Source organism: Podarcis vaucheri (assembly GCF_965113315.1).
Source record: "Podarcis vaucheri genome assembly, chromosome: 2".
Lineage (NCBI taxonomy): Eukaryota > Metazoa > Chordata > Lepidosauria > Squamata > Lacertidae > Podarcis > Podarcis vaucheri.
In genome coordinates this window covers 3,582,412-3,609,177 of record NC_138760.1, presented here as the reverse complement: position 1 = coordinate 3,609,177, position 26,766 = coordinate 3,582,412, and the positions used below count along the sequence as shown (strand labels likewise).

At 45.4% G+C, this 26,766-nt stretch overlaps 1 protein-coding gene across 5 annotated transcripts in view; it reads left to right on the top strand.

Moving 5' to 3' along the window:
- Nucleotides 1-1,303: 1,303 nt before the first annotated feature.
- Nucleotides 1,304-26,766, top strand: part of SPRYD3 (SPRY domain containing 3) — a 47,829-nt gene continuing 22,366 nt past the window's right edge. Inside the window, exons 1-6 of one of the 5 annotated variants that reach the window (XM_082208605.1) lie at nt 1,304-1,396; nt 3,574-3,720; nt 5,622-5,697; nt 8,035-8,159; nt 10,011-10,146; nt 10,835-11,026. In XM_082208605.1, coding sequence (XP_082064731.1) covers nt 3,593-3,720; nt 5,622-5,697; nt 8,035-8,159; nt 10,011-10,146; nt 10,835-11,026 — 657 coding nt within the window. In that variant the 5' untranslated portion in view covers nt 1,304-1,396; nt 3,574-3,592. Of the gene's footprint in view, nt 1,449-1,538; nt 1,557-3,573; nt 3,721-5,621; nt 5,698-8,034; nt 8,160-10,010; nt 10,147-10,834; nt 11,027-26,766 lie in introns of those variants that run through there. The other 4 variants (XM_082208604.1, XM_082208607.1, XM_082208603.1 and 1 more) reach the window with 4 other exon arrangements.

Genomic DNA, 26,766 nt, shown 5'->3' with positions numbered 1-26,766 from the left:
AGGTTAAGAACGGACCTCCAGAATGAATTAAGTTCTTAACCAGAGGTACCACTGTATATTTTTGAGGTCGTCCCCCCGCTAAACCCTAGAAATGAGTAAATGGTAGGATTTTGACTATTTGAAGCATTGAAGGGAAGATTGGAGGCCAGTAGAAAAATACAGGCTAAGCTTCCTTTCCAAGCCAGGGCCTCACCTGGGATAGAAGCATTAACATGACAAAGGTGTTGGGCCTGGGCAGACAGAGGTTGCCAAGGAGATAGGAAAAGAGTGCCTTTAACATGGAGTGCTGGGGAGAAGGGTGAGGGCAGTGACAGAGATTGACCATGGGCTGAGAGAGATGCCTTTGACTCCCAATGCTGCACTACTGTGAGGAACAAGCCACTCTTGAAATGACCATGCTGTAAGATCTGGGCTCCCTCCATGCAGACTGAAGCTGTAAGTATGTGAATAACACACACCACCATGTCTTCAATTCTCCACAGCAGCACAACCCCTGGATGAGTGCCTGCAACACCCCTGTGAATCTTGCTACCACTTGGCAGAGCGTGGGGGTGGTGCCCAACATTTGTAGCAATATATATACAGTGGTACCTCGGGTTACATACGCTTCAGGTTACAGACTCTGCTAACCCAGAAATAATGCTTCAGGTTAAGAACTCTACTTCGGGATAAGAACAGAAATGGGGCTCCGGTGGTGCGGCAGCTGAAGGCCCCATTAGCTAAAGTGGTGCTTCAGGTTAAGAACAGATTCAGGTTAAGAACAGACCTCTGGAACAAATTAAGTACTTAACCCGAGGTACCACGGTAACTGGCGGCCATCTGTCTGTATCTTAGCAATGGAAGAGCGCAATATCAGAGATAAAGTCAAACTGTGGCAGCCCCTGCTGTGGCTCTGGAGACCAATACAGGACAGGCATGTTTTATTGCAGCTGGGGCAGAGGAAGGTGTCTGGATTTGTTGCTCCAGATGCACCACACCGTGATGAGGGATTTGGTGCGTTTGAGCGGCCACTTAAAAGAAACCCGCTCCGCTGCCCGGACAGCTCAGTCGGCAGCGATAAGGCCAAGGGCTCGATTCCGCCCCCTCCAGACTCCTGCACGCCCCTCGGGGATCCCGTCCCACGGCACGACTCTACCGAGCCAACCACGACCATAGCAACCTGCTTACGTCACAGTCGCGCTCGCTCAGCCTTCTTCAAAAACGGCGCCCACGTTGGCGGGAAACGACGTCACCATTTCCCTCGCACGCTCCGGAAAGCGCAGAAGCCACGCCCCCGCTCCTCATTGGAGGAGCCGGGGCGGGGCGGGGCGAGAGGGAAGGCGGCGCCACGGAGCCCGGATGTTGGCGGGGCGGCAGGAGGCGCGAGGCGGAGAGGCGGCAGCGGCCGGAGGGAGAGGCGAGCGCGGGGCGGGGCGGGGCCCATGGAGGGAGACCCGGGGCCTCTCGGGGTAAGGGCGGCCGGGGGGCGGGAGGCGGGGGGGCCTTCCCCCTCTGACATCCCCGGCTGGGAGGGAGGGAGGGAGGCAGCCCACCGCCTCCCTGAGGAGAAACTCCGGGCGAGTTTCCGGGCGCCGGGCGTCCCTGGCCTGGGAGGGCGAAGGGCAGGCGCTCTGCATGTGTCTCAGAAGCCCTGCTTCCGCCGCTGCCCCCCTTCCTCGGGGCGGGGGAGGAGCCTGTTTGAAGCCTGGTCGCCTGGCTCCTCCCTCCAGGAAGGGCTTCTGAGGCGGCGGCGTTGTCGCCCCACAAGCGCCCCGCCAGGTGGGAAACGCGGCCTGGCTGCTGGGGAGGCTCCGGGGCTCCTGGCTGCTCTCCCTTTGCTCTGGCCCCGAGGTCTGCCCAGGGGTGGCGAGGCTGGGCCTCGGGATGCCTCAGCGGGGCCTGCTGGGGTTTTCAACTTTCAAATTCCGAAAAGGAGGGGTGCTAAAAAGTAGTAATAGGACTTGGCAGCTCAAAAGATGCTTTGGTTAAATTAATGTAGTTTAGTTTTGTGTGTAGAATTACATAGAAATCCCTTTAAATGATTGCCAAGTACTTGCAGTTACATTATATATTAATAGTTATTCTTTAGCCTTGCTTGACATTTTCAGAAGGTAAAATTATTATTTTGGGGTTTTCCAAAAGCAGTTAATGTACTTCTTCATCAAACATATCAAGCTAAATGTTGCTCAACCACACAGAAAATAGCAAATATGAATTCCTCGCAGCTAAAAACATATTTTCAAAACCCCTCACTGAAGGAATTTGTAGACATTAAGTTTCATCCCCTAAATTGACATGTCGTAATACCACAGATTGATGGAAATTGCAAGCAGGAAAGGTGCTGCCGCACTCTTTGTGGACTTCCTGTAGGCGTCTCATTGATTAGATGGGGCTCTGGTTTGATCCAATGGGTCTCCTCTTCAGTGTTTGAAACTCCCATTGTCCTAGGTGCATTTTGCGACAGGAATATCATTAGTGTGAACAGTTTTCTGAGCTCTGGGAAAGGAAGACTTTTTCCTGCCTCCCCACTCAAGAATATTAGGGGGGTGGGCAGGGGAAGGACTAGACCATGTGAAAAATGAACATAATATTTTAGCTGAAGCTCATTCATTTTCAGCTTTGTATTCTTGATATTAAAAAATTGTGCCTAGACATTCTGTTGTTGCACCCATAATATAGGTTTAAGGTGCCATTTAGTTCCTAGCTTTCATATCTCAGTTTCCAACACTGCTCCTCTTAGATTGTATTCTAGCCACCACATGACTCTGACTGGAATCTTGAGGTTTCTGTAGACTGTAGATGGGTTGTGGCTGCTCCGAGAAAGTTGGAGCATGTTCTAAGCAAGCACCACTAGCAGAACAGGTGTGAAGGCACACCTGTTTAACCAATCATTTCCCCATAACCTGTACTTTGGATTTTATTGCTTTAAATGTCATGCTTTTTAACTGACTTGGTTTACTGCATACAGGCAACTCCACATTTGCATAGGGGTTGGTTCTGAGACATTGTTCTGCCCCTATTGTGGGGCCGGAAATGGCGCATGCGTTAGCTGTCACATGTGCCTATTTCTGTGGGAAATTGAGTAGTTGTCAACTTGACAACTTAATAACTGAGTTGTGCAATTGTATACTTGGCATTTGATTGTGTAATGCTGAGTTAACACTGCTTGGTGCAGGATTAAGGAATGGTAATCAGTTTGCTGTAGTGGCTGGAGGAACTTGATTGAAATGGATGCTGTTGAGATAACATCACTAACTGTTGGAAACTGGTTATCCCAAGTATCCCACTCCTGGTTTTCTAGTACATTGTTCATATCTGTCTTGGGAGCTTCATGACCAGCTGAGGGTTTGAACCTTGTTTTATTTTGTCCAAACTTGTTCCACTAGGGGTTGGGGAGCAGAAATGTAAACCATTATTAGTAACAGTATTTCTGTTGTTGTTGTTGTGATGATGATGTGTGTAATGGCTGCTTGCTAACCACAATAAGCAGAACTGATGCCTATAGTATTTTCTTCGGAACTTCTGAGTTCTTGGCAATGCGGCATTTGCTCAGTTCAACATAGACTTCTTTTTGAACATGACCTTCTCCCATAGGTAGATCCTTACAGCCATAATGGATGATTTAAACCTGCACTACAGATTTCTGAACTGGAGGAGAAGGATCCGGGAGATCCGAGAGGTGCGAGCTGTTCGCTACCAAGAAAGGTTCAAACATATCCTTGTGGATGGAGAAACATTAAGGTAATTTTTGGTGCTGAGAAAGTTGAGGAATCTATTTTGGACTTTTAAAGAAGCACATTTATTAGATTTTTTTACAAGAATATGATGATGATAAATTTAATATTTATACCCCGCCAACCTGGCTGGGTTTCCCCAGCCACTCTGGGCAGCTCCCAATAGAATATTAAAAACATGATAAAACACCAAACATTAAAAGCTTTCCTAAACAGGGCTGCCTTCAGATGTCTTCTAAAAGGTAGTTGTTTATTTCCTTGACATCGGATGGGAGGACGTTCCATAGGTCGGGTGCCACTACCGAGAAGGCCCTCTGCCTGGTTCCCTGTAACCTCAATTCTCATAGTGAGGGAACTGCCAGAAGGCCCTCGGTGCTAAACCTCTGTGTTCGGGCTGAACAATGGGGGCAGAGATGCACTTTCAGGTATACTGGGCTGAGGCCATTTAGGGCTTTAAAGGTCAGCACCAACACGGAAATGTACTGGGAGCCAATGAAGGTCTTTCAGGACCGGTTTTATATGGTCTTGGCGGCCACTCCCAGTTACCAGTCTAGCTGCTGCATTCTGGATTAGTTGTAGTTTCCGGGTCACCTTCAAAGGTAGCCCCACGTAGAGCACATTGCAGTAGTCCAAGTGGGAGATAACTAGAGCATGCACCACTCTGGCGAGACAGTCTGCGGGCAGGTAGGGTCTCAGCCTGCGTACCAGATGGAGCTGGTAGACAGCTAACCTGGACACAGAATTGACCTGCGCCTCAATGGACAGCTGTGAATCCAGAATGACTCCCAGGCTGTGCACCTGGTCCTTCAGGGGCACAGTTACCTCATTCAGGACCAGGGAGTCTCCCGCCCCCCAAAAACAGTACTTCTGTCTTGTCAGGATTCAACCTTAAACTATTAGCTGCCATCCATCCTCCAACCGGCTCTTCAACATTTTGTACTTCTTACAGATGAGGATTTAATCCCTTTAAATGCATGTTGATGGGAAATAGCAAATATGTGGAATAAACTCAGATCTCGAAGACAGATGGCCTAGTTGTTGAAACAATCAGAGCATTAAAAGTTTTAAACTCCAGAATGGCTGTACTGGATTAAGAATATTTCTGTGTGCACCAGGAATTTAATGGCATTTAAACCCCACCTCACTGCTGACTTTCCTTTTTATAAAAAAAGAAAGAAAAAAGTTCATAGGTCACTCTTCACTCTCCTCCTTTAGTGACCCATTTGGTGCAACAACTTTGCTGTCATTTAGAACAGATTGGTCAGCTGACTGCGTGGGTCAGACCTAACAATAAAACAATTTTATCTCTTTGGTGGCTCTCCAGACAACATATAAAAAGGAAATATTTCTAAGTTGTAAAATAAAACCGAGGTTCCCTAGTCCTGAATTATAGGGAAAGAAATAAGTTATTTTAAAAAATTGGAGAACTGAGGTCTGGGTCATTTAATTCCTTTTGTGGCTTTTAAACTCGCCTGCCCTGTAAACCAAATGTTGAAGGTCTCTATAAAGCATTGAATTCTACACCTTTGCCTAGGTCAGTTGTAGCCAAATCCCTTTGGATGTTGTTAGACTACCTCCCATCAGCCTCAGCTAGCATGTACCTGTGGTTAGATATGATAGGAACTATTTGGAGGGCACCATGTTGGCTACCTCTGGCCCAGTTATTCTGTCTCCAGGTGGCTTCTGGCCTAGTCAGTGTCATGAAGAACTACTGTATCAGCAGTGTGGAGATCTTGCTCCAGGAGGGAGGTGATCGCTGAAGTTTAGGACTTTACTGTTGATAGTCCCTTGCTTCTTTTGTTGTGGCCTGATATCTAGGCCTGAGTTTTCTTATCTGTTGCTGCTTCTAAAGCGGTTGCATTTTGTACTTTGATTAGTGAAGAAGCTGACCTCATATCTTTTCTGCAGTTACCATGGAAATTCTGGTGAAGTCGGCTGCTACGTTGCTCCTCGCCCACTGACCAAAGACAACAATTATTTTGAGGTAACTTGCTCAGCTCTCTTGACAATTGGGAGGCATCTTTTTTTCTTTTTGCAACGGGTTTGGAGCAATAGTTATCAAAATGCTGTTAACACCAAGGATCCTCCATGGTTTTCACTTTTTGTGTCTAACAGTTTTGTTTTCTGTTGCTGTTGAGGGCCAGGCTAGAACCAAACGACTAGAATTTTAGCAAAAGATTAGGCGACGTTTCCTAATGGTAAGAGTTGATTGGCAGTGGGGCAGGCTGGCTTAGGAGGTTCTCCTTCCTTTGGATGTATTTAAGGAGAGCCTAGGCAGCCATTTGTTAGAGATGTTGTAGTTTCATGATTTCTGCATCGAAGGGGAAAAGTCAGGCATGACAAACATAATAGTGGGGGTTGGGTCAAGGGAAGAGCTGCTAATGATGGCAAACATCAGCGATGGTACTTCCTAGAACCATCAAGCTGAGTATATCCCAGCAGCAATGTGATCTACTGTGGTCTACTACTGTGGTCTACTATGACCTTTAAACCATTTCTCAATGCTGCTTGTTTAAGACTGTAAACACAGAGTTGTCCCGGACCTGGCAGACCATAATATATGGCTGACAGGACTGCATTTGTTTTGATGGCTCATAGAATGTGTAAAAACTCATTCTAGGTAAGTTGAGGTTCTGGCATAGTAAGTGGCTGCTAAGCATATTAAGTGCTCCAAGCAGTGACAGAGTGTTCTTCGCTGGCGCCTGGGGTGGGTGGAGCACGCTGCCAGATCGATGCCTGCCCACTGGAGCTAGCAGTGCTGCGCTGTGCCACTTGACTGGCCATGCATTGGGGAGCCTGGCTGGCCGACACTGCTGACACCACCCTACTTTGAGGGGTGCATTCACAGCACCCTGCGAGTGCAGTGCCATTTTGTGAGACTTGCAAAATGGTGCAGGGATGGCAGGGTGTATGCCTATTGCATCCTTCCGAAGCCACTCTCCATACATAGTGGGGAGAACTGTTTTTAAGAGCATTTGACGTGCCTTTGACAGTCTGTGCAGGGTAGAGAAGCTGGCAGTTGATGCTAAGGCCATGTCATGTCCTTACGCCATTGGCTCAGCGGGATTCATTGCTAGTGGGGTCATTGTGCTAGCAAGTTAGTGGGAAGGGGAGAGTAGATTCCATTCTCCAGATGTGGATCTTTATGTAGCCAAAATGGAGGTAGCAACTGATCAATGGGCTTGGGCAAACCCAAAGTTTGCAGAAATACTAAATAATCCTTAGGAGTGCCCACCCCCTGCAAACACCACAGCCGAATGATGACTGAACATTCTTCATGAAGATGAAATGCTGACAGACTTGTGGGGTGGAGTGGGAGCAGAAACCTGGAGCAAGTATGCATATAATATTTAATAGCTGTTTGACCCATTCTCCACATTCTCATGAGCAGAGAAGTGTGTAGTCCTGGAAGGTAGATAATTTAGAAAGGGAACCCTGGAACTCCTTTCACGATAGTGGGCAGAATCAAGTGTGGTGTGAACAGACTTCAACTTTCTCTACTTCCCCTGCAATCCCCAGATCTGCTCTGGAGAGTCCCCTAATCCCCTAAGCAGATTTTGAAGATGGGCAGGAGAGAGGAGAGGAAGATGAAGTCATGTTGCTCAAGAGGATGTCCATTCTGCTTACACACAGTTGGATACAATCCAGTCATTCTTAGCCAGGGGTTGGCAACCTAAGGCCCATGGGCCACAAGCAGCCCACAGGGGTCGTTTAACCGGCCCACGAGCCGCCCGCTTGGCAAGGCCCCGCAGCTGCGCTAAACCTTCTGCAGCGCCAGAAATAGCATCTGCACAAGATGCAGAAAATCGCGGGTGCACGTGCGATCTAGTCCATGGAGGGATCTCTACTGGAGTGAACCGGCCCAGGCGAGGTAAACCTTGCTGATCCTTGTTCTTAGCCATTATAGAGTGTGTTAAGGAGTTTACAATGCTCTTGTGTCTTATGTCTGTAATCTTCGTAACAAACCCTATAGCATGTCAGTAGTAAGTCCCTATTGCAGATGGCAAATTTGAAGTCAAGAGATTAGTACCTTCCCTAAAGTCACATACATAATTTTTTTGTATGAGAGATTTGTGCTGGGAACTTGTTCCTCTTAGTTCATATGCTACAGTGACTCTGCTATCTTGTCATGTCAAATAACATTTCTCACCTCTAGTGCCAAATATTATTTATTGTTACATTCTGTAAAAAGTCAGCTTGTTTTAAAATCTACTCAGCAACCCACTCATGTTTCCTTTATATACCAGGCAGGAAACGGGCCCTCTTCCTTGGAGGAAAGTACTACTGTCTTGGTGCATTCTTTCTTCTGTCTTGTTCCTAGGTGTCAATTGTGGACAGCGGTGTGCGAGGGACCATTGCAGTGGGGCTGGTGCCTCAGTATTATAGCCTGGACCATCAACCCGGATGGCTACCGGATTCAGTTGCCTACCATGCCGATGATGGCAAGTGAGTTAACTGTTTTTTCCCCCTCCATGGGTTTAAGAAATAAGTATGGCCAGTGTTTTGTTTCTAGGGGGACGCATATCCCTAAACATTTTGTGAATCTTAAGTTTGGCCTCATTGAGGGGCAGTCTTTCAATATGAGTACGAAAATGAGAGTACCCCAAAAAAAATTGTTTTAAGAAAAAAGCACTGACTATAGCTGTCAATTGATTCAGCAGAACTTGGTTGCTTCAATTTGCCATTCATAAAAACCATACTTTTACTTGTTTTTAGGTGATGCATATGTGCCATGGCTGGCTCTCTCCTGCATGTGATGGAATAGAGGGTTCTAAGATGAAGCAAACTCTTAGATTTTCATTTTAAAATGTTACTTTGAAATGTATCATCTCATTCAGTGGCCACCCAGCTTGTAGATCAAATGGCTTAAGCAAGTTATCTTATCCTTTAGTTGGCTATACATTGCAGCCACTGAAATAATTCAGTGTGAACTCTTATGTGTAACAATTGCATGTATATCTGACACACACATGCACACATGCTCTTATGTGAGGGAAACTGGAATTAGAAGCAGGTTTCCAGTGCATTTACAGTAGGTAAAATACCCACATTTTGCAATGTTCACACATGGTGGTGTGCATTCTTTATTTCCCCCTCTGCTTCTCCTGGTGACAATGTGCATTTCTTAAGTGTGTAGTTGCATCTGAAGGTCTTCTCGTGCTGCACCTACCACCATAAGAAGGATAGTTGGTGGCCCCTGGAGAGTGATGCCCTGCCTGTGAAATTCCCTCCAGGTCTGGTGTCTGCTTTTCTTTCATTTTGTTGCTAGGCGAAGACCTTTCCTTTCACAGGTTGTTAACATTGCTAACTTATAAAGCTTCTAATTCTTTTTGAGTTGTGAGTTCCATTGCTTGGAATTGTATACTGTACTTTGCTTTCTTTTTCTTTTAGATGACTTGTGGTTTGTTGGTTTTTACTGTTTTGAAAGCTGCCTTAGGAATGCTGATTGGCCATTGAAGGCTGAGGGTATATGTTTCAGAAATAATAAACAATTTTTAAAAAGAGCTGCCAGGGCTGAAGTTCCATGGGAAATAATTCTCCTCCCCTTACATCATATGCTTTGAAGAGTTGTGGCTACTCATGCTTGCATGCACATGGGACTCTTCTCAGAGAATCTGGGTTGCTTGCTACAGCAGCCATTCTTGTTTGCTTGCAGATCTTACTCTTGTGCTTGAAAGCTCATGGGGTTGCCATTCTGTGTTTTGCAGCACAGAGGGGAGAGGAGGGAGAGTGACCAGAGGTAGTTGCGTGTGAGGAGAAACCCTGAAGAAGGCACCCTGGAGGCTTTGCAGGGCCTGACACTCCCCCATCTTCAGCAACCATTATTTTAGATTAGGAGTTGCTATCCTCTGGCCCTCCAGGTGTTGTTGGACACCTCCCATCAGCCAGCATAGACAGTGGCCAGTGGTTTCTGAATCAGTCTTCTCCCACTCTAGCAGTGGTCTGCTGTAGGATGTTGGTGCCTTTCTGATACCAATGTGTAAGTAGCCAATGCTAGAATACAGATAAGCTAATGGGGCTGGGATTCTGGCTATGCCCTCTTTTCAAGGGAAGTTAGAAGGATCACGTGTGACATTTCTGGGTGCTTCTGTTTGGTGAGGAAATGGATAGAACTTAGTGTGAAACCTTAAACTGTGGACTTCCCAAACTCAAAGAGTGTTCTTTAAAATTATAGACCTGTTTACTGTTACCTTATTAGTCTTGTGCATCATAATATTGTCCATTTTTCCTTGGATAATGACACATCTTGTCCATTAAAACTTATTTCACGATCTGCTTGTGTGTTTACCCATCCAGACTTTACAATGGCCGAGCCAAGGGCCGTCAGTTTGGGACAAAATGTAGCTCTGGGGACCGAATCGGCTGTGGGATTGAGCCAGTGTCTTTTGAAGTCCAGACAGCTCAGATATTCTTCACCAAAAATGGAAAGAGGGTACGTTTGGTAGCTTCTTTGTTGGGGGTTAAAGGAGGCATTGCCCCAGGGCACATCCTGAAGGCACATAATGCAGCAGCCTTGCTGAAACTAAGCAGGTCTGGGTCTGGTCAGTTCCTGAATGGGTGGCTTCCTGGTAACCCCATGGAACCCCAAGGAAGAAACGTGGATATATAAATGAAACAGAAAATATAGTATTTTTCCCTCCCAGAGAAACAGGAACTTCCCCGAGGCCACCTATTGAGTTGATGAATGAAATGAGATTTGACCCAGGGAACTCCTGGCTTACAAACTTGGAGTCATCTGTCACATATTAAAAGAGAATGAGGCGATGGAATCCTGGACTGTACCAACCTTGATTTGCGAGTGGAATTTCATTTTTTAACTCTTCCCCATGTAAAATAACCCCCTCCTTGCATGTAGAGAACTTAGCACAACAAGGGGAGACCCACGCTGTACCTTTTGCTCCACCTTGCTAGTTGTCTAAATACAAAGGGTTTTTTTATATAAAAAAAATTCCCCCATCCCAACAGTCTGAAGTGGTACAGTCCAAGAACTCTGCCAACTCACTCTGCCACTTCATTCTGTGCAATTTGTAGAATGGTTCTTGGCCAGTTCGCTACACTGATGTATTCTGGAAAACAGAAGCAGCGCTATGTATAACAGAGAGATTGGCTTCCTCCCACAGGTGGGCTCCACTATAATGCCACTTTCCCCAGAGGGGCTCTTCCCAGCCGTGGGAATGCACTCACTTGGGGAAGAGGTCAGACTCCATCTTCATGCGGAGCTGGGCAATGAAGAAGAGGACGACAGCATCATGATGGTGGACAGCTATGAGGATGAATGGGGCCGACTGCACGATGTGAAAGTGTGTGGCACAGTGAGTGAGCATCTCTTGGAGGGGTGGGGTGTGATGGATCTCCTGGGTAAGGCACCTGTGCTTTGGGGGAAAGCCTCAAAGACCCACCCAGAGAACAGCTACTTGCTCTCTGGAGTGTGCATCTGGGTGGGAGGGAGGGATATCCTGTCCTCTGTAGACTTGTCCAGCCGCATGAATAGTTGTCATTCATCCCAGCTGCAAATTTGGGTGATCAAGCACCTCTCACTTCTTAAACAAAGTGACGCCAACCAAAAATAGGGTGGTTGCTTCTTTATACTTGGGGGACATTCTAGATCAGGGTCTCCAGCTGTTGTTAGACTACGACTCCCATCATCCCTAGCTAGCAGGACCAGTGGCAAGGCTGATGGGAACTGTAGTCCAAAAACAGCTGGAGACCCAAGTTTGGGAAACCCTGCTCTAGATATACAGTAAATGTTTAACTGTCTATGTTTAAAGCTGCTTAAACAACCTGGTAAGCAATGCTGAGTCTCGAGGAATCATGGGGTGTTGAGGTTCCAGTTTAAGGGTGTGGGAAAGGAGAAAGGAAGGGATAACAGGGAATTGGCCTCCCTAAGTCCCTAATAGCTTTTTGTAAGTATATTGAAGAGGGGATTAAGGTTGGGGGAGATGGTTCAAAAAAGTATATTTCCTTGCACCGTACAGGGAACGTCAGGAAAGGAAAAATGACTCCTTTCCCCTCTCCTGACCCACCCTCCCCTCCCCCAAACACAGACACACAACCACCCCAAGTTCAGTGCTGTCAGACAGCTCTAAATCAGATCCCTCTACGTCTTCATAGCACAGCAGGACAGGACAATCAAGGTGTCTTATCGCCCTGCTCCCACTCACTTCCCTGAATAGTACAAGTTCCAAGCTGGCCAGAACCCTCAATAGCTTGTTAGGATCAGGATGCGTTGCAAAGTTCTGTTGCAGGCTCCACTTTTTATTCTCTGCATGTACCTTTGATTATTGGTTGTTGAGGACAAATTGGCAGGGGGAGGGGTGTGATTACTGTCCTGTCCTGCTTTATGAGGTTCCCAGTTTTGGGACTAGAATGCCAGTAGCGTTTAGATGCACGGTTGGCCTTAATCTGGCAGCTCATTTACATGAAAAAGACACATGCCTTTTTTCACTTGGTGATGCAGATGTGCAGTCCTGTTGGGGAGGTAACCATGTGGACTGCATAACTCTTGCTGGTACCTCTCAGCTTCATTGACTGGTGGGGGAGATTCAGTACAAGCCGAAATGCCATGTCTCTGTGTATTAGGAGAAGATGCACTTGGCCTAAAGCCAGTTGGCACTCACCATTCAGCAAAGCGTGCTCTAGGGCAGAGGTTTTCAGTCTTTTTGAGTCCATGGCTCCTTAAACCAAGTTCATTTTTCTGCAGCACCCCTGTGGGGCTCAGGAGTCCAGTAATGTCATCCCTTGCTTGCAGAGCCAGCAGCCTCTTGCCATTTTTTGAGCACCCTCCCTTGTGGAGTGTTCCTTCAGCCTTCTCTTCTCTCCTTTCTCCTTGGGAGTCCTCTGGGCAGCTGCTGCTGCCCCCCCCCGGTCTCTGAGCTGCCCCCTCCACCCCAAAGAGAGATGTCTCCTCACACTGCCCCACAGGGGCCTGGGACTTGTTTGTCCATTCCCAACAGCAAGAGCTGGCGGACTGGCTGGCTGGCTAGGCTCCCTTGCCTGCTTGCTTGCATACTCCAAAGCTGCCTCAATTCTTGGCAACTAGCACTCCCTGGCCAGGCCCATAGGCACCATTTGCCTGTGGAGCTTGTAGCCAGGGCTGCTGCAACAAACAGCCACGCAAGCCTTTGGGAAGCAGAGTCTTGAGAGGGCATCAGAGGAGGGAGGGAAGGAAGGAAGGAAGGAGGGACAGAGGCCAGTGTTGCCCATGTCACCCCGATGATAATTCAAGGCACCCCAGGGTGCCACAACACACTGGTTGAAAACCGCTGCTCTAAAGCCTGGAATGTGTGGCTTTGCTCATCTGAATTCTCTGTTATTCCAAAAGTGGCCTCATTTTCCTCATGAGATAGCATATACCGCCAGTATATACTGATTGCTGTGCAGGATGTAGAAGAGCAGAATAACTAGTATGCTGAAGTGTGGCATTGCCAGGAGAAGGAAAGAGGGTCTGCTTGTGCGTGTGGGAGTGCTGGAAAAGGGAGCGGGTGGGTTGGAGGCAGGTACAGGGCTTAAGGGTGCTGACAAAATAATGGACTTATATGGATTTAGTGATGGATCTTGAACCTGTCTTCCCTCCTTCCTGCTTAATTTTCAGACTGGCCTCTTAGTTTGTGATCACTTCTCTAGAAATCCAAAATAGAGCCGCCTGGGCCTGAATCTGCTCTGCATCTCCCTCCAGTGCAGAGTGGGTGAGCAGCCCAGTAACCCAGCAGCACTCTTCTTGCTTGCTCTCCTCTCTAGGGGCCCTGACTAAGCACATGGTGTCCTGAGACTCCTTGTGTACTTGTTTTAGAAGCATTTTTTCTGTCTCCCGTGGGCTCAGATTGATGCTGGGCAGCATGTGAAGAGAATCTGCTGAAATCCCAAGGGCTGGGCAGAGTACACCAGCCTTCCCTCCCTCAGGGCGGCGGGATAGGAAGAATACAGCCTTATGTCTAAAGTGAGATGTGTTTTTTAGTCCTAGTTTTTTGGGAAGTGGGGTCCAACTGTCTACTCAACAATACTTTGAGCACGTGCTCAGTAGCACTCTCCCCTTCATATATTCTGACCCATTCTGGGAGCTCTGCTTTCAAAGCTCCTGTTCCTTGTGTTCACACCACATTCTTTCACTTTGTTTTTGGCTGGGCACCTCCCAGATGTAATGCTGCAGCCTGTTGTACTAAGTCAGGGTAAGGAGCCCGTGGTTCTCCCATATGTTGTTGGACTCCCAGCTTCTTTAATCTCTACTCAGCATAGTCCAGTGGTCAGGGAAGATGAGAGTTGTAGTCCAGCAACATCTGGAGGGCCAAAGATGCTCTGTCCCTGTGCTAAGTGGTGGTGACTCCTTGTGACGCGAATATGCTGCAAAAGGAGGCTTTGGTGAAGATGTTTTGGTTTAATCCCTTGCTAATGCTGATTGTGCTATTATTTTCTCCCAGAATTTCTCATCTGGCTTTCTTATTGCTGTTCAACAAATGAAGGCCTAGCTCTCATTGTGGTGGCAAACCTGACTGTTGGTGTGATGTAGATCTGTATGATCCAGTCTACCTCCATACAAAAAAAAGGTTTTAAAAAACAAATATTTCCCTGTATATAGAAAACAGAATCTTGGGGGTGTGCAGAGGATTTTATTTATTGTATCTATTAAAATCACTTTGTGAGAATTAGGCTGAAATAATCTTGCAGCGTGTGCCTTTGAGTTCTCTGAATGTTCCAGGGATGAAGAGGTGGCCTTGGGTGCCAAACAGGCATTATGTCAAAGTTTTGTACTGGAGTCGTTTTTAAATGGCTATTTAAGAACCTGAAGCCTCGGATCAGTTACTAGTTGATTTGGTGTTGTGCCACCTAGAATCTTGCTCTAGGACACTAGTTTGAATCTCAACTCAGATAAAAAGTTCACTGGGTGACCTTGACCTAGTTCCCTTCACTCAGCCTGACATACCCCACAAGCTTGTTGCCAGACTAAAATGGGACAGAGGCTTATGATCCTCACACTGAGTTCCTTAGAAGGAGGGTGGGATAAAAATGTAATATTACCAGCACACAAGCTTGACGCTCCCCAAGTCTCACATGGGATATTGGTAGGGCCATGTCTACTCTGGCCACAAAAATTAATGTGCATAAGCACCAGGGAAAGCTGACTTGTGCAACTGGTGTGGTTTTTGCAAACGGAGAACCTCTGCATGGATATTACTATTTTATAAAATGCTACTGGTTTTGTGAGTAGTGAGGAATGGCAAGGAGTTACAGATTTCCATTGGTGGGAAAAAACATTAAGTCTTCCTCTCACATTCCAGCTGCTGTAAGCTCTAGTTGTGAGTTGAACCCTGTGTCTAACAATATGCATTTCCTTTCCATTCCATAAACACACACCTAGTCCTGGATATTGATGTTCATGTGAGTTGGGTTTATCAGCATATTTCAGTCACTGCTCTTGCATTCAAATCTCTTTCCCAACAACACGAGGGCTAGAATCATACAGACTTGTTTTCTGCTGGATGCCAGAAACTGGAGTCCTCAGGAGTTAACTAGAGCAAGCTTCTGTGTTTTTGCAGTGGTGCAGAAAACGATTGTCTCACACTGGAATGTTTCTTGCATGGCTGTCAGTGTTGACCATTGTCACTCTTGGCCTTGAACCATCTGGGCCAGATGTTCACTCAGCTTCATTTGTGAAAGCTTCCAGTGATAGATTTGCTTATCTTGCCTGCTAAAGTTGCCCTGTTGCCTAATGCTGTCGTTGTTAACAGAATATAACTTGGGGTGGGTAGGGGAAGGGCCATCTGTAATTTTAAAATTGTTCTCCTTCTGTCCTTCCCATAGCAGCCTTAAGGGAGCCATTTGGCACCCACACACCCTTCAGCAGCCCAGTGTGTGTTACTGAATCCTGCAGTCTTCTATGCATTCAGAACACCAAGTTCTTCTGACCTTGATAGCATTCTTATCCTTGGAAATAAGTCATGGTTGGGGAGCTGGTGGATAACATGCATTATGTGCATAAAGTATATTTCCTTCCCCCCTTTAAAATTATATTTTATTGAACAATTTCAGAAACTAATGTATTTGATATATATCAAGCATGTGTTGGAGAAACAGGAATACTACAATTGCAAAATGCATCATATATGATAAACCATAATTCTGGGACTCACTAGGAAATCATCACTTAAAATTCTCAAGGTAATAAGAGAAACACCAAAAAAGCCTTTTTATCTCTAACATGGAATGCTTTAATGCAATATTAATATAATGCAGAGTCCATAAATTAAGCAATATAAGAAACCTTTTCCATTTCTATCTTAGGCATCAATATCTGCTTACGCAAATGATTGATGGACATTAATTTCTCAGGTTTTCATGCTTCTTGAACTTGCTTGATAAGTTTATGCATATTGGCAAAATTCCAAAATTTATAAAGCCTTTCCCCCCAGCATTGTGCAATGCAGGGTTTTGGTTTTTTTGCAGATATAGCATCTGCATTACTTCTAGTGAGACAGGGAATGCATTATGGAAATAACACACACTGAGGATTCTTGTCTTGTGGGCTGATCTTTAGGAAACCAGAGTTCTATAAATCTGCAAGCTTCTATACTACTTTTTGTTTGTGTGACACTTTCAAAAGGTTCTGTTGAAGGCTGTGTGTTGCCCACTTCCTGTATCACTGCCCTCTTTAGGCCCCTTCTGCAGGATCTCTTCAAAAGCTTTTCTTTTCTGTTGAATCAGAGATGATAAACTAGTGGCAGGCAGGCTGCATCTGGCCCCCAGCACCACCATTAAATCTTAATCCAAGGTGTGGTTAACAGAAGAACATTGTTCAGACAGTTTCATCTGTAATGAAAGTTTTTTTAAAAAAAATCTAATAGGGTGTAGATTTATTGTATTGCTAACTCTTTTGCAAAGGACTGTTGGCAGTTTGCCTCTTAAAGTGGTCTTTCCGGAAGCTCATTTGTTTCCATGTGTAGCCTTGCACCCAAGAAATTGATCACATATGTCCCCAGACATTGGAAGCAGGTGATAAGATTGACTTCTGCAAGACGCAGGGAAATTCTTTTTAAAAATACTCATAGCAAGAAGCTTGATGCCAACCTGCATTTAATAACTCTCCTAATGGCCCCAGGGTACAAAGATTTATGTGCATGCAAGTGAATGTCCTGGGATGTGTGCTAGTCATGGAGGAAGGGTCTTCCAGACCGCTACAAAGCAAAGAACATGAGTGGCCATACAGGTTTGTGAGGAGAGTGAAGGAGTCATCTCAAGGTGATGCCCACAGTACACTCAATATTTCAAATATGCTCATGAATCCAAAAGGTTGGCTACTGCTACCCTAGCATAAGAACATAGGAGCCTTGTAGATCAGACCAAAAGTTCATCTCATCTAGCACCCTGTTCTCACAGTGGCCAGCCAAATGCCCCTTGCAATCTTGTAAACAGGACATGCCACTGGTATTTAGAGGCATGTTACCTCTGATATGGAGGTATTACACAAACATCATTACTAAGAGCCACAAATTCATGTAAGATAGCCTGCTGTTAAAGCCCTCCAAACATGTAGGATTAAAACTTACTTGACAGTCATGACATGTTCTGTGGTGGTTGAGTGATGCCACCAAAAAGCGCCTTCCTGTGGCAAGTTACTCCCCTTTCCAGCTGTAGCACATGCAGGTCACTGCCACATGAATGGATGCCATTACATTTTGGATCTTAACACACTCCCCGCCCCTTATGTCAGCCTGGAACACAGAGGGGTGGAGACTCACACCCTGAAGGCAAAGTTTGCACAGTGAGTAATAATGAATGTTACAGCCAGGTTGGGCTGTGTACCTCCAGGAGGCTTCATGGTGACAAAAGCATGTGCTCTGCCCCGAGGCTTAAATTATAGAGGCCCCCAAAGCTGTTATCTGGAAATGAAGAAGCTTCACAGGGGGGTGAAGGCACTGCAGCTTTTTCCTTTGTAACAAGATGCTGTCCCAGGCTCTCATCTGGTGTTCTTCAGTAGAGAACATCTGAGGACATGCCAAAGAGACATTCCAGACCTTTTCATGAAAGAGAGCCAGCTGTTCCACCAGCAGATTAAAACGGTGACTGGAGGTCAGCCCCTTAAAGCCAGTATTGCTTTGGTTGATGTATTTGCCCCAACCAAGACTCTGGGTTGTCTGCTGTTTCCAACTCTATCCTGTATACTGTCTGGCTGCTGCTTTATACCACAAATATCTGAACATTGTACTCTTCTGTTAGACAGAGCTGGAAGGGGAAAGGTAGGGTGTGGCCATGTTAATGGGATCTGTCGCCCTTCGTATTTTAAAATGCCTTGATGCTTTTGGCTTGCGTTCTTCCTCCTTGTCTCCCTCCCCCTAATTTCTTGAACAGTACAGAAGCAGCAATAAAATAGATACTAACACATGAAAAATGTTTGTTGAGTCATGACCACCACACTGAGTGCCTTTATTCTATATGCTTGGTCCTTCTACCCAAGAGAAATTGGAGTGCATTTTAAGGTTCACATAAACTGGCTTGGATCCTTAAATAAGTTAAGGAAGTTCATGGAAAGAAAGTTTCTTGTCCCCCCCCCCAAAAAAAAAGCCTCCCTGAATGGTCGGGATGGACCTCCTGCACAACAGGTAATGCTTTCTTCATGAACTTTGATAAGTTAGGCTACAATTCTAACACCACTTAATAAGCCCTATGTAATTCAGTAAGACTTATTTCTGAGTAGACATACCGTATTGGCCCAAATGTAAGCCATACCCCCCCCCCCAAAAAAAAAATTCCAACTGTGAAAAGTTAAAGTGCAGCTTATATTCATGACCTTACGCTGCTGGCAAAGCGGCGTGGCTCCCCTCCCCCAAGGAAGCAGCCTGGGAGCGAAGAGCAATGGCGCCCTTCTCACCCGCTGCTCCCAAGCCTCCCCCAAGACGTCGGAATGAAGGGGGGGGGAGGAGAGGCTTACAAGGTAGCCCAGGAGCACGGGGGGAATGGTACCTGTAGGATTTTCTTCTACACTCGCCATTTATGGGTGTGAGTGCTTGAAGAATTTTAAGGGAGCAACTTATATTCGGGTATTGTCTTTTTTTCTTTCCCCCTCTTGAGTTTTAACGGTGCAGCTTATTTGAAGGTGTGGCTTATATTCGGGCCAATACAGTAGTTAGAATTGTGTTGTTAACTTAATATTTTCAAACTGTACACCAGGGAACTGGTAGAAAATGCAGCAGCTAGACAACTGGGACCAAATACAGGGAACTGTGATTATCTCCCACTTTGTTTCCCCAGCAGAAATTAAAGCACATGTGTTCATCTTGCAAACCTTCCTGGGGACAGAATTCCAAAGCGTGTGTGTGTGTTGGAGGGGCTACCACCAAGAACCTCTTTGTTTCTGTTGGCTGTCTATCTTGCTTCTACTGTTGTAGGACAAGAATAGGGACCTCTGAGGGATATTTTAATGTGGAGGCAGGCTTATGTAGGAGAAAGCTGTCCTTAAGATACCAAGTGGTCCCAAGTGGTTTAGGGCTAAAGAGATGTAACTAAGCAACCACCTGTGGTCAGTGCAGAGGCAGTTCAGATATTCAGTTGTGTAGCATCTTCTGATAAGGGTTGGGGGATATCATAGAATCATAGAATCATAGAATCAGAGTTGGAAGAGACCACAAGGGCCATCGAGTCCAACCCCCTGCCAAGCAGGAAACACCATCAGAGCACTCCTGACATATCGTTGTCAAGCCTCTGCTTAAAGACCTCCAAAGTAGGAGACTCCACCACACTCCTTGGCAGCAAATTCCACTGTCGAACAGCTCTTACTGTCAGGAAGTTCTTCCTAATGTTTAGGTGGAATCTTCTTTCTTGTAGTTTGGATCCATTGCTCCGTGTCCGCTTCTCTGGAGCAGCAGAAAACAACCTTTCTCCCTCCTCTATGTGACATCCTTTTATATATTTGAACATGGCTATCATATCACCCCTTAACCTCCTCTTCTCCAGGCTAAACATGCCCAGCTCCCTTAGCCGTTCCTCATAAGGCATCGTTTCCAGGCCTTTGACCATTTTGGTTGCCCTCCTCTGGACACGTTCCAGTTTGTCAGTGTCCTTCTTGAATTGTGGTGCCCAGAACTGGACACAGTACTCCAGGTGTGGTCTGACCAGAGCAGAATACAGTGGCACTATTACTTCCCTTGATCTAGATGCTATACTCCTATTGATGCAGCCCAGAATTGCATTGGCTTTTTTAGCTGCCGCGTCACACTGTTGGCTCATGTCAAGTTTGTGGTCAACCAAGACTCCTAGATCCTTTTCACATGTACTGCTCTCAAGCCAGGTGTCACCCATCTTGTATTTGTGCCTCTCATTTTTTTTGCCCAAGTGCAATACTTTACATTTCTCCCTGTTAAAATTCATCTTGTTTGTTTTGGCCCAGTTCTCTAATCTGTCAAGGTCGTTTTGAAGTGTGATCCTGTCCTCTGGGGTGTTAGCCACCCCTCCCAGTTTGGTGTCATCTGCAAATTTGATCAGGATGCCCTTGAGTCCATCATCCAAGTCGTTGATAAAGATGTTGAATAAGACCGGGCCCAACCACATATGGGAATTGGGCCAGAGACACTGAACTGGTCGCTGGGGACGGGTTGTTAACTGTGTTAGCATTGATGAACTGGAAGAGCCGCAAAAAGATTCCATTGAGCACATGAATTGATAATATGGACAGACTAGCTACATACAAACGAATTGCATGTCAACGCAAATTAAGAATGGATAAATATGAAGAAATTTGGAAGGAATATTTAAGCGATAAGGCGGACAGTGGTGGGAAGTAGGGGGAGGAGAGGTGGGGAAATATTGTTAAAAAGGTGTAGTCATAGGTATATCAGTATTCAAATCTGAATTGTTAAATTGTGTTATTAGTGTTATTATGGTTTTTGTTGTATGTGTCTTTTGCGGTTGTTGAAAAAATGATTAAATAATTTTTTAAAAAACTGTGTTAGCATTGCCTGATACTCTGAAGTTCAGCTGATTCCTGGGGTTCTAATAACTGAGGGTATTCTGGTTTTCTATTTAAAGTAGTTTTGTTATTTTATGTTGCAACAGAAAACTAACAGCTTTGATGAATATAGGTGTTCTGATGTTCTTGTCATATTACAAATTTTCCTCTTTCAGAATAGTGGTTACCATTTTGATAACTACTATTCATCCCAAGCAAGTGAGCTATGGTTGCCTCCAGTTCTGAGCTCTGCTTTCAGTGCTCTCAGAACAGGGTTGTAGTTTGGGAATAATGGTCCCTGAGAGTCAAAGAGAATCAAAGAATTGTAGAGTTGGAAGGGACCATGAGGATCATCTAGTCCAACCCCCTGCAGTACAGGAATCTTTTTGCCCAGTTTGGGGCTCAAACCCACAACCCTGAGATTAAGGTCTCATGCTCTGCTGACTGAGCTATCCTAGCTATCTAATGAGACGTTGATACATAGCTATCCTAAATCAGTCTTCTTAGTTTATTTGGAAGTTCTTTGGAATTCTTCCTGTCATTTGAGTTGCAAGATTGCTGAGACTGGGGTGCTTAGATATAGCAAAATACCAACTGTGGTGTGCTCCTACCCAATTGTTGTCCCCCCCTTTATCTCTTGAGCTGTCCTGATTGTCATTCAGGCCCCACTATTGTCAGTCAGGCTCCACTATTATCTATCTGTTGCTTTGCTTAGACTGCCTCCCAGCACCACCACAGTTGGAATTGGAATCAGTTTGGCTAAGACTCCCTCCAGGATTTTTGTTGTTATTACTGCTGTTTGGACTGTATATTGACCCAAGAATTAATGGTCCATCCTTCAACTCCTCCTTCATATCAGCCCCTGGGGTCTTTGAGTACATTCACTGACAAATGCCCTTTTGCTGTGCGCATCAGGAAGACTAATCCTCCTACAGTGGTGCCCCGCAAGACGAATGCCTCGCAAGACGGAAAACCCGCTAGACGAAAGGGTTTTCTGTTTTTGAGCTGCTTCGCAAGACGAATTTCCCTATGGGCTTGCTTCGCAAGACGAAAACGTCTTGCAAGTGTTCCAATTTTTTTCCGCTTCCCCCCCTTTTCTAAGCCGCTAATAGCCTTTTAGCCGCTAAGCCGCTAAACCTTTAATAGCCGCTAAACCGCTAATAGCGCTAATCCGCTAAGCCGCTAATAGGGTTGCTTCGCAAGACGAAAAAAACGCTAGACGAAGAGACTCGCGGAACGGATTATTTTCGTCTTGCGAGGCACCACTGTACTTTTGAGGAGCCTGGTACTACAAAATAATACAGTGATCCATTTGCCTTTAGAGTTATTACTCAGTTGCTTTTTAAAAAAATAAAATGTGTCTCCAGAAGAAAGACTAGCGTCAGGACAATTTTTGGTCCGATGTGCACTGGACCTTTTGACAGGGTTCCCCAGGCCCTTTGACCTTCAGTGTAACAACTCTAATATCACCAGCATTCTGGTTTTCCTACCATTGTTGGCTAAACCGACTCAAGGAAGTAAAAAACAAAAACAAAATCCTGTGATTGAAAATGTCAAATGTTCACACACAGAGAATAAAAGATTAAGCAATATAATATTTAAAGCAAACATGTGACTGCGGATGCGCACTGCATTATTTGGCAGAGCACCACCTGTGCCAGGAATTGCAGTGGGGAAAGTTGTTGGCATTCATGAGAGCAGGCACAGAAAGTGTTGTGCTCTTCTCCTCTGTCATCGGTGCTTTAGCATACCCATACCTCTAAAAATTCTAATCTGGAATAATAACTGGATTCACCTAGGTGACCCAGCAGAATAAGTCTCACAAGCTTACATTTGTTGCGCAGATGGCCCAGATCAGTGGTCTTGATATGGAGGGTCAGGACTATGGAGATGGTAAGTTGGCTTTAAACAGTTAAGTGCAACTCCAAACTCTGTATATTTGATTATGAAAGACTCTCCATTCAGCAACACCATAATATATGGTGCATTGGCTTGGAGCTGGGCCTGTCTTATTCAGGATTCCTTGCTTCCATCTACCCCACCACAAAATGGCCTTTGCTGGAATTAACTTGGGGTTCATCAAGGACGAATTTTTCTCAGCCTGCTCTGTAGACTCTGCTCTGCCTAAATCTGGAATGTGCTACCAGTTTTAAGTTCCTTCAGCTGTTGTTGGCTGAGCATACGGCTCATGTGACCAGCAGAAAGAGCGGGGCCTACATCTGCTTATCTAAGAGGTTCACCTGTTTGTCTTGGATGCTCTCATTGCTTGGCCAACATGTTGTTGCCTTCATCTGCTGGAAGCTTCCCCTTATAAACTATGGTCTGAAGTAAAATGCCATCAGGAAGGGCTCTGGGTGGAATTTCTTTTTCATAATTGTGAGTCTGGTGGAGGTGCAACTTTGGGCTAAGTGTTAAAGGAGAGACAGGCCTCTGATGGCTCAACAAATCCTTTTTGTGTGTAGCTTCACAAGTGGTTGGAGTGGTTAATAACAGATCCTCCCATGTTCAGAACTAGTATATCCTCAACTTACCAGATACTAGGAACAGATAGAGTGCCACTATATTTCCATTATGCCCCAGTCTAAGCTTCTCAAAGATATTTGGCTGGGAGAAAGAATGTTGGACTTAGGTGGACCTGTGGTATGATCCAGCAGAGTTGTTTGCACATTCTTAACCCTATGCCTGAAATGGAAGCCATTGCCCACAGAGGCCTTACATAAGCCCTTGTTTTCTACATGCCTATCCCCTGTCCCAGTCTGAGATGTGGACCTTCCCTGACCCAGACAGCTCCCCCGCTCCCTGCAAGAACAGGGAAGCCAACCATTTCCATTTCCTCTCTTATTTCCAAATTATCCCTTGCCTTTCCCCACTTTATGCAGCTGTTTTCACTCCCAGGGTCTTCTGCCATTCAAGATTTAGGTTCCTTTTTCATGGTTAAAATGGATGATTGCCTTTTCTTCTGAGTAAGCTTAATTTTTTGTGACTGCAGAACTCTCCCCCAAAATGCTGTATTCTGCTACTTACATAGCCTTTGCACTGTTGATTTAAGGGGAAGGTATCTCATGTGCCCTCAGATAATTGTACTTTATTTTTAGCTGAGAAATGTATTGGGGGGGGGGGGAGAGAGAATTGAGCATCGGTGGAAGAATTGTTAGCCATTCTAGGCTGTGGGAGAATTCTCCCCTCTGATCCTGGATAGACGAAAACCATCCATGGAAACTTCCTACAATGCAGCTTTAGCAATGTATAAACCCACACCATCCTGATTGCGGAGCAACACCAAAAGCATGTATTGCTTATGGTGATTTGGAATTAGTTAAGGGTGTTTAGATGAGACATTTTCAGACCACAGAAGTGATTTGCAGAAGCGTTCCTTTCCTATTGTTCTAGTGTGTGAAGCAGTCCTCTGAGATGAAGCCCTGAACTTTCAAAAGATGCACAGAACTGCTTATCCTGTGTTTGGACCCAGCCAAGCGGGTTGAGGACTGCTGGATCCTTCCAGGACAACCTCTTTCCTCTTTCTGTCCTTTGAATTGCAGTGCCAGATTCACCCACATAAACTCCCTCTCTTTCCTGGCTCTTTCCCTGGCCTGATGGAAAAATAAAACGCATAACTTGCATTCTTCCTTTGGACAATTTAATATTTTGTTTATTAAAAGCCCACTCTTCAAAGGCTGGGCGTGGGTTTTCGGCACGCTGGCAGAGTGGGAGGTAGGCCTGGATTTGCTGTGCGTCTCTTGAAAGTGAGTGTGTGTCTGTTTTTTCAAAACTGGTTGTCTTGGAATTTTGGATGTCTGAGTTGCAGTAAGCCCGAGGCCATCTATTTTCCTATGGTCACCCTCCAGTAGTATTAGAAGTCTGTCTCTTTTTTCTTTCCTTTCCCCCCTTTTTTTGGTTAACTAGCTTTTGAATTTGTACTTGGTGGGGTCATTGAACAACACTATTCTCAGCTAGGAATTTCCTCTGGATTTTTAAAAAAGCATTTTCTCCTGTATATTGCATTACGTCCCACTTCAGTGTGTTTCTGACTGAAGAAATCCAGCAGCATTAGTTCTTTTCATGAGCCTGAGTTTTCTGTCCCCAGCAAGCAAGCCCTGAGGTAAAAGTCAACATCACCAGACCTTGAGGGCAGAAGTCAGCAGCCTCAGGCATTCGGTTAGTCTTTTCAGGAAAGCCAGCATGGAAACTGTTTCCTAAAGGGCCAGTCACCATCCAGGCTTTGTGCAGGCCTGTTGCACCAAGGTGGCAGCTGGCCGTTTTTGGTGGAATTGCCACCCTTTCTTTCTAGGGAGCTTATATCTGCGCCTTTAACAGCTGCATGACAAATAATTTACAGGTGCAGCTTTTCATGAGGAAAAGAAGACTGGAAAACATTGCCTAGTGAACTTCTGCTTATTGTGCTGCTATGAAAGGCATGACAGTGTTGCTTAACAGTCTGTTCTTCTTCAGGCCGCTGGGAACTTGCTGGCTCTTTCATATGTTTTCTTGAAATATTAATGAAATCCTTCACCCCGGATGCCTTTTTAGAATCCTGTTTTTCAGGAAAAAATCCTTAAACCTGCCAGGAAAGTGAAGTTCTGTGATCTGAACAGACTATGCAAATTCTCAGTTTTCTGGCTGATTTGGTACAATTTCCATTCTGGTTATAATGAAAAAAGGGAAACTATACAGAGGCTGAATCACTTCACCTCTTCAAAACGCACCTCATGACAACAGACATTGCCTTTATATGGTCTAAAGTTTTATTTTCAACATGATAGGGGCTAGAAACTTTTTTAAAAAATAAAATAAGATAAAAACTCAGACTCCCAGGATGTTTAATCTTGTGTCAGGTTCAAAAGTCTATACTTGCATGTCACATTTGTGGAGATGCTATTCATCTTCATAGGTTTCTCTGTGAGAAGTGCACCTTATCAGCCCATGTCTCTGTCCAGGTCCGCTTCATATAGTATGTTTTGACACCAGGTCATTTTTCCTTCCTGCTTCCAGAAACATGCACAGTGACTGTATCAACAGTACCAGTAGGATTGTTGTTATTTGCATCCTGCCCTTCCTTCTGAAAGCAGCCCAGGATGGCATATAATAAAATACAAATACAATCATTATAATAAATCAGAACAACTTTAAACAACAATAACAGTAATATATCACTAAAAATTCTTGGATAGCTACAGCAGGTAAGGGATGTCAGATTGATAACAACCCCCTTCTACAAAGGTGTGTCTCAAAAATATGTTTGATTAGTGACAGGTTGAGTGGGAGATGGACTTTTATGGGAGGGAGTTCCACAACTCAGGAGCCACCACAAAGAAGACTCTGTCCTGTGCCTACTAGCTGTACCATGAACAGGGCCTCCATCACAGATCTGAAGGTACAGGATTGCTAGTACTGGAAGAGGCTCCTCTTTAAGTACTTGAGCCACATGCAGTTTAGAACTTTAAACATGAAGACCAACACCTTGAAAGGGCTCAGTAGTTTGCAGCATTTTAAGCTGCTCCACTCAGCAGCTGCTAAGCCACATTCTGCTTTAGCTGCAGCTTCCAGAGTATAAGGTGTCTTCAAGGGACACCTCATGTAGAGAGCATTGCGGTACTCCATTTGTTATCTAAACTCAGAAACAGTCAAACATGAGGTGTACAACAGGTTTTCATCTGTGCCATTTATTTCATTCTGGCGTGCTCTGGTCCATGGGGTCACGAAGAGTTGGACATGACTAAACAAAGTTATTTCATTCTACAAATCATCTCTACCGTATTCTGCACCTGGCAAGCTTCTCAAGTGCCTGTGCTTCAGTTAAGGCCCAGGGAAAGCCCTCCTCAGGTAACTCCTGCCTGCCCCAGGGCTTTTTCAGGTGAGAGAAAGCGCAGCCAGTCAGGGGGGCTACAGAGTGCTGGATAACTGTTTACTGGGAAGAAATACCCCCACCCCACCCCAGTCTTGGCCACCTCACAACAATAAGCTTAAGACTGCACTCCCACCAAAATCCTAAAGAAATTCTGAAGTGTCCTGAGAATGAGGCAGAAAAAAGCTGAAGCCTCTTTTGCAAGGGAAGAAAACCTTTGAGAAACTGGATGACGTATTTCAGCCCAGCGCTGGGGTGGCAGGGCAGCACAAAGTCGA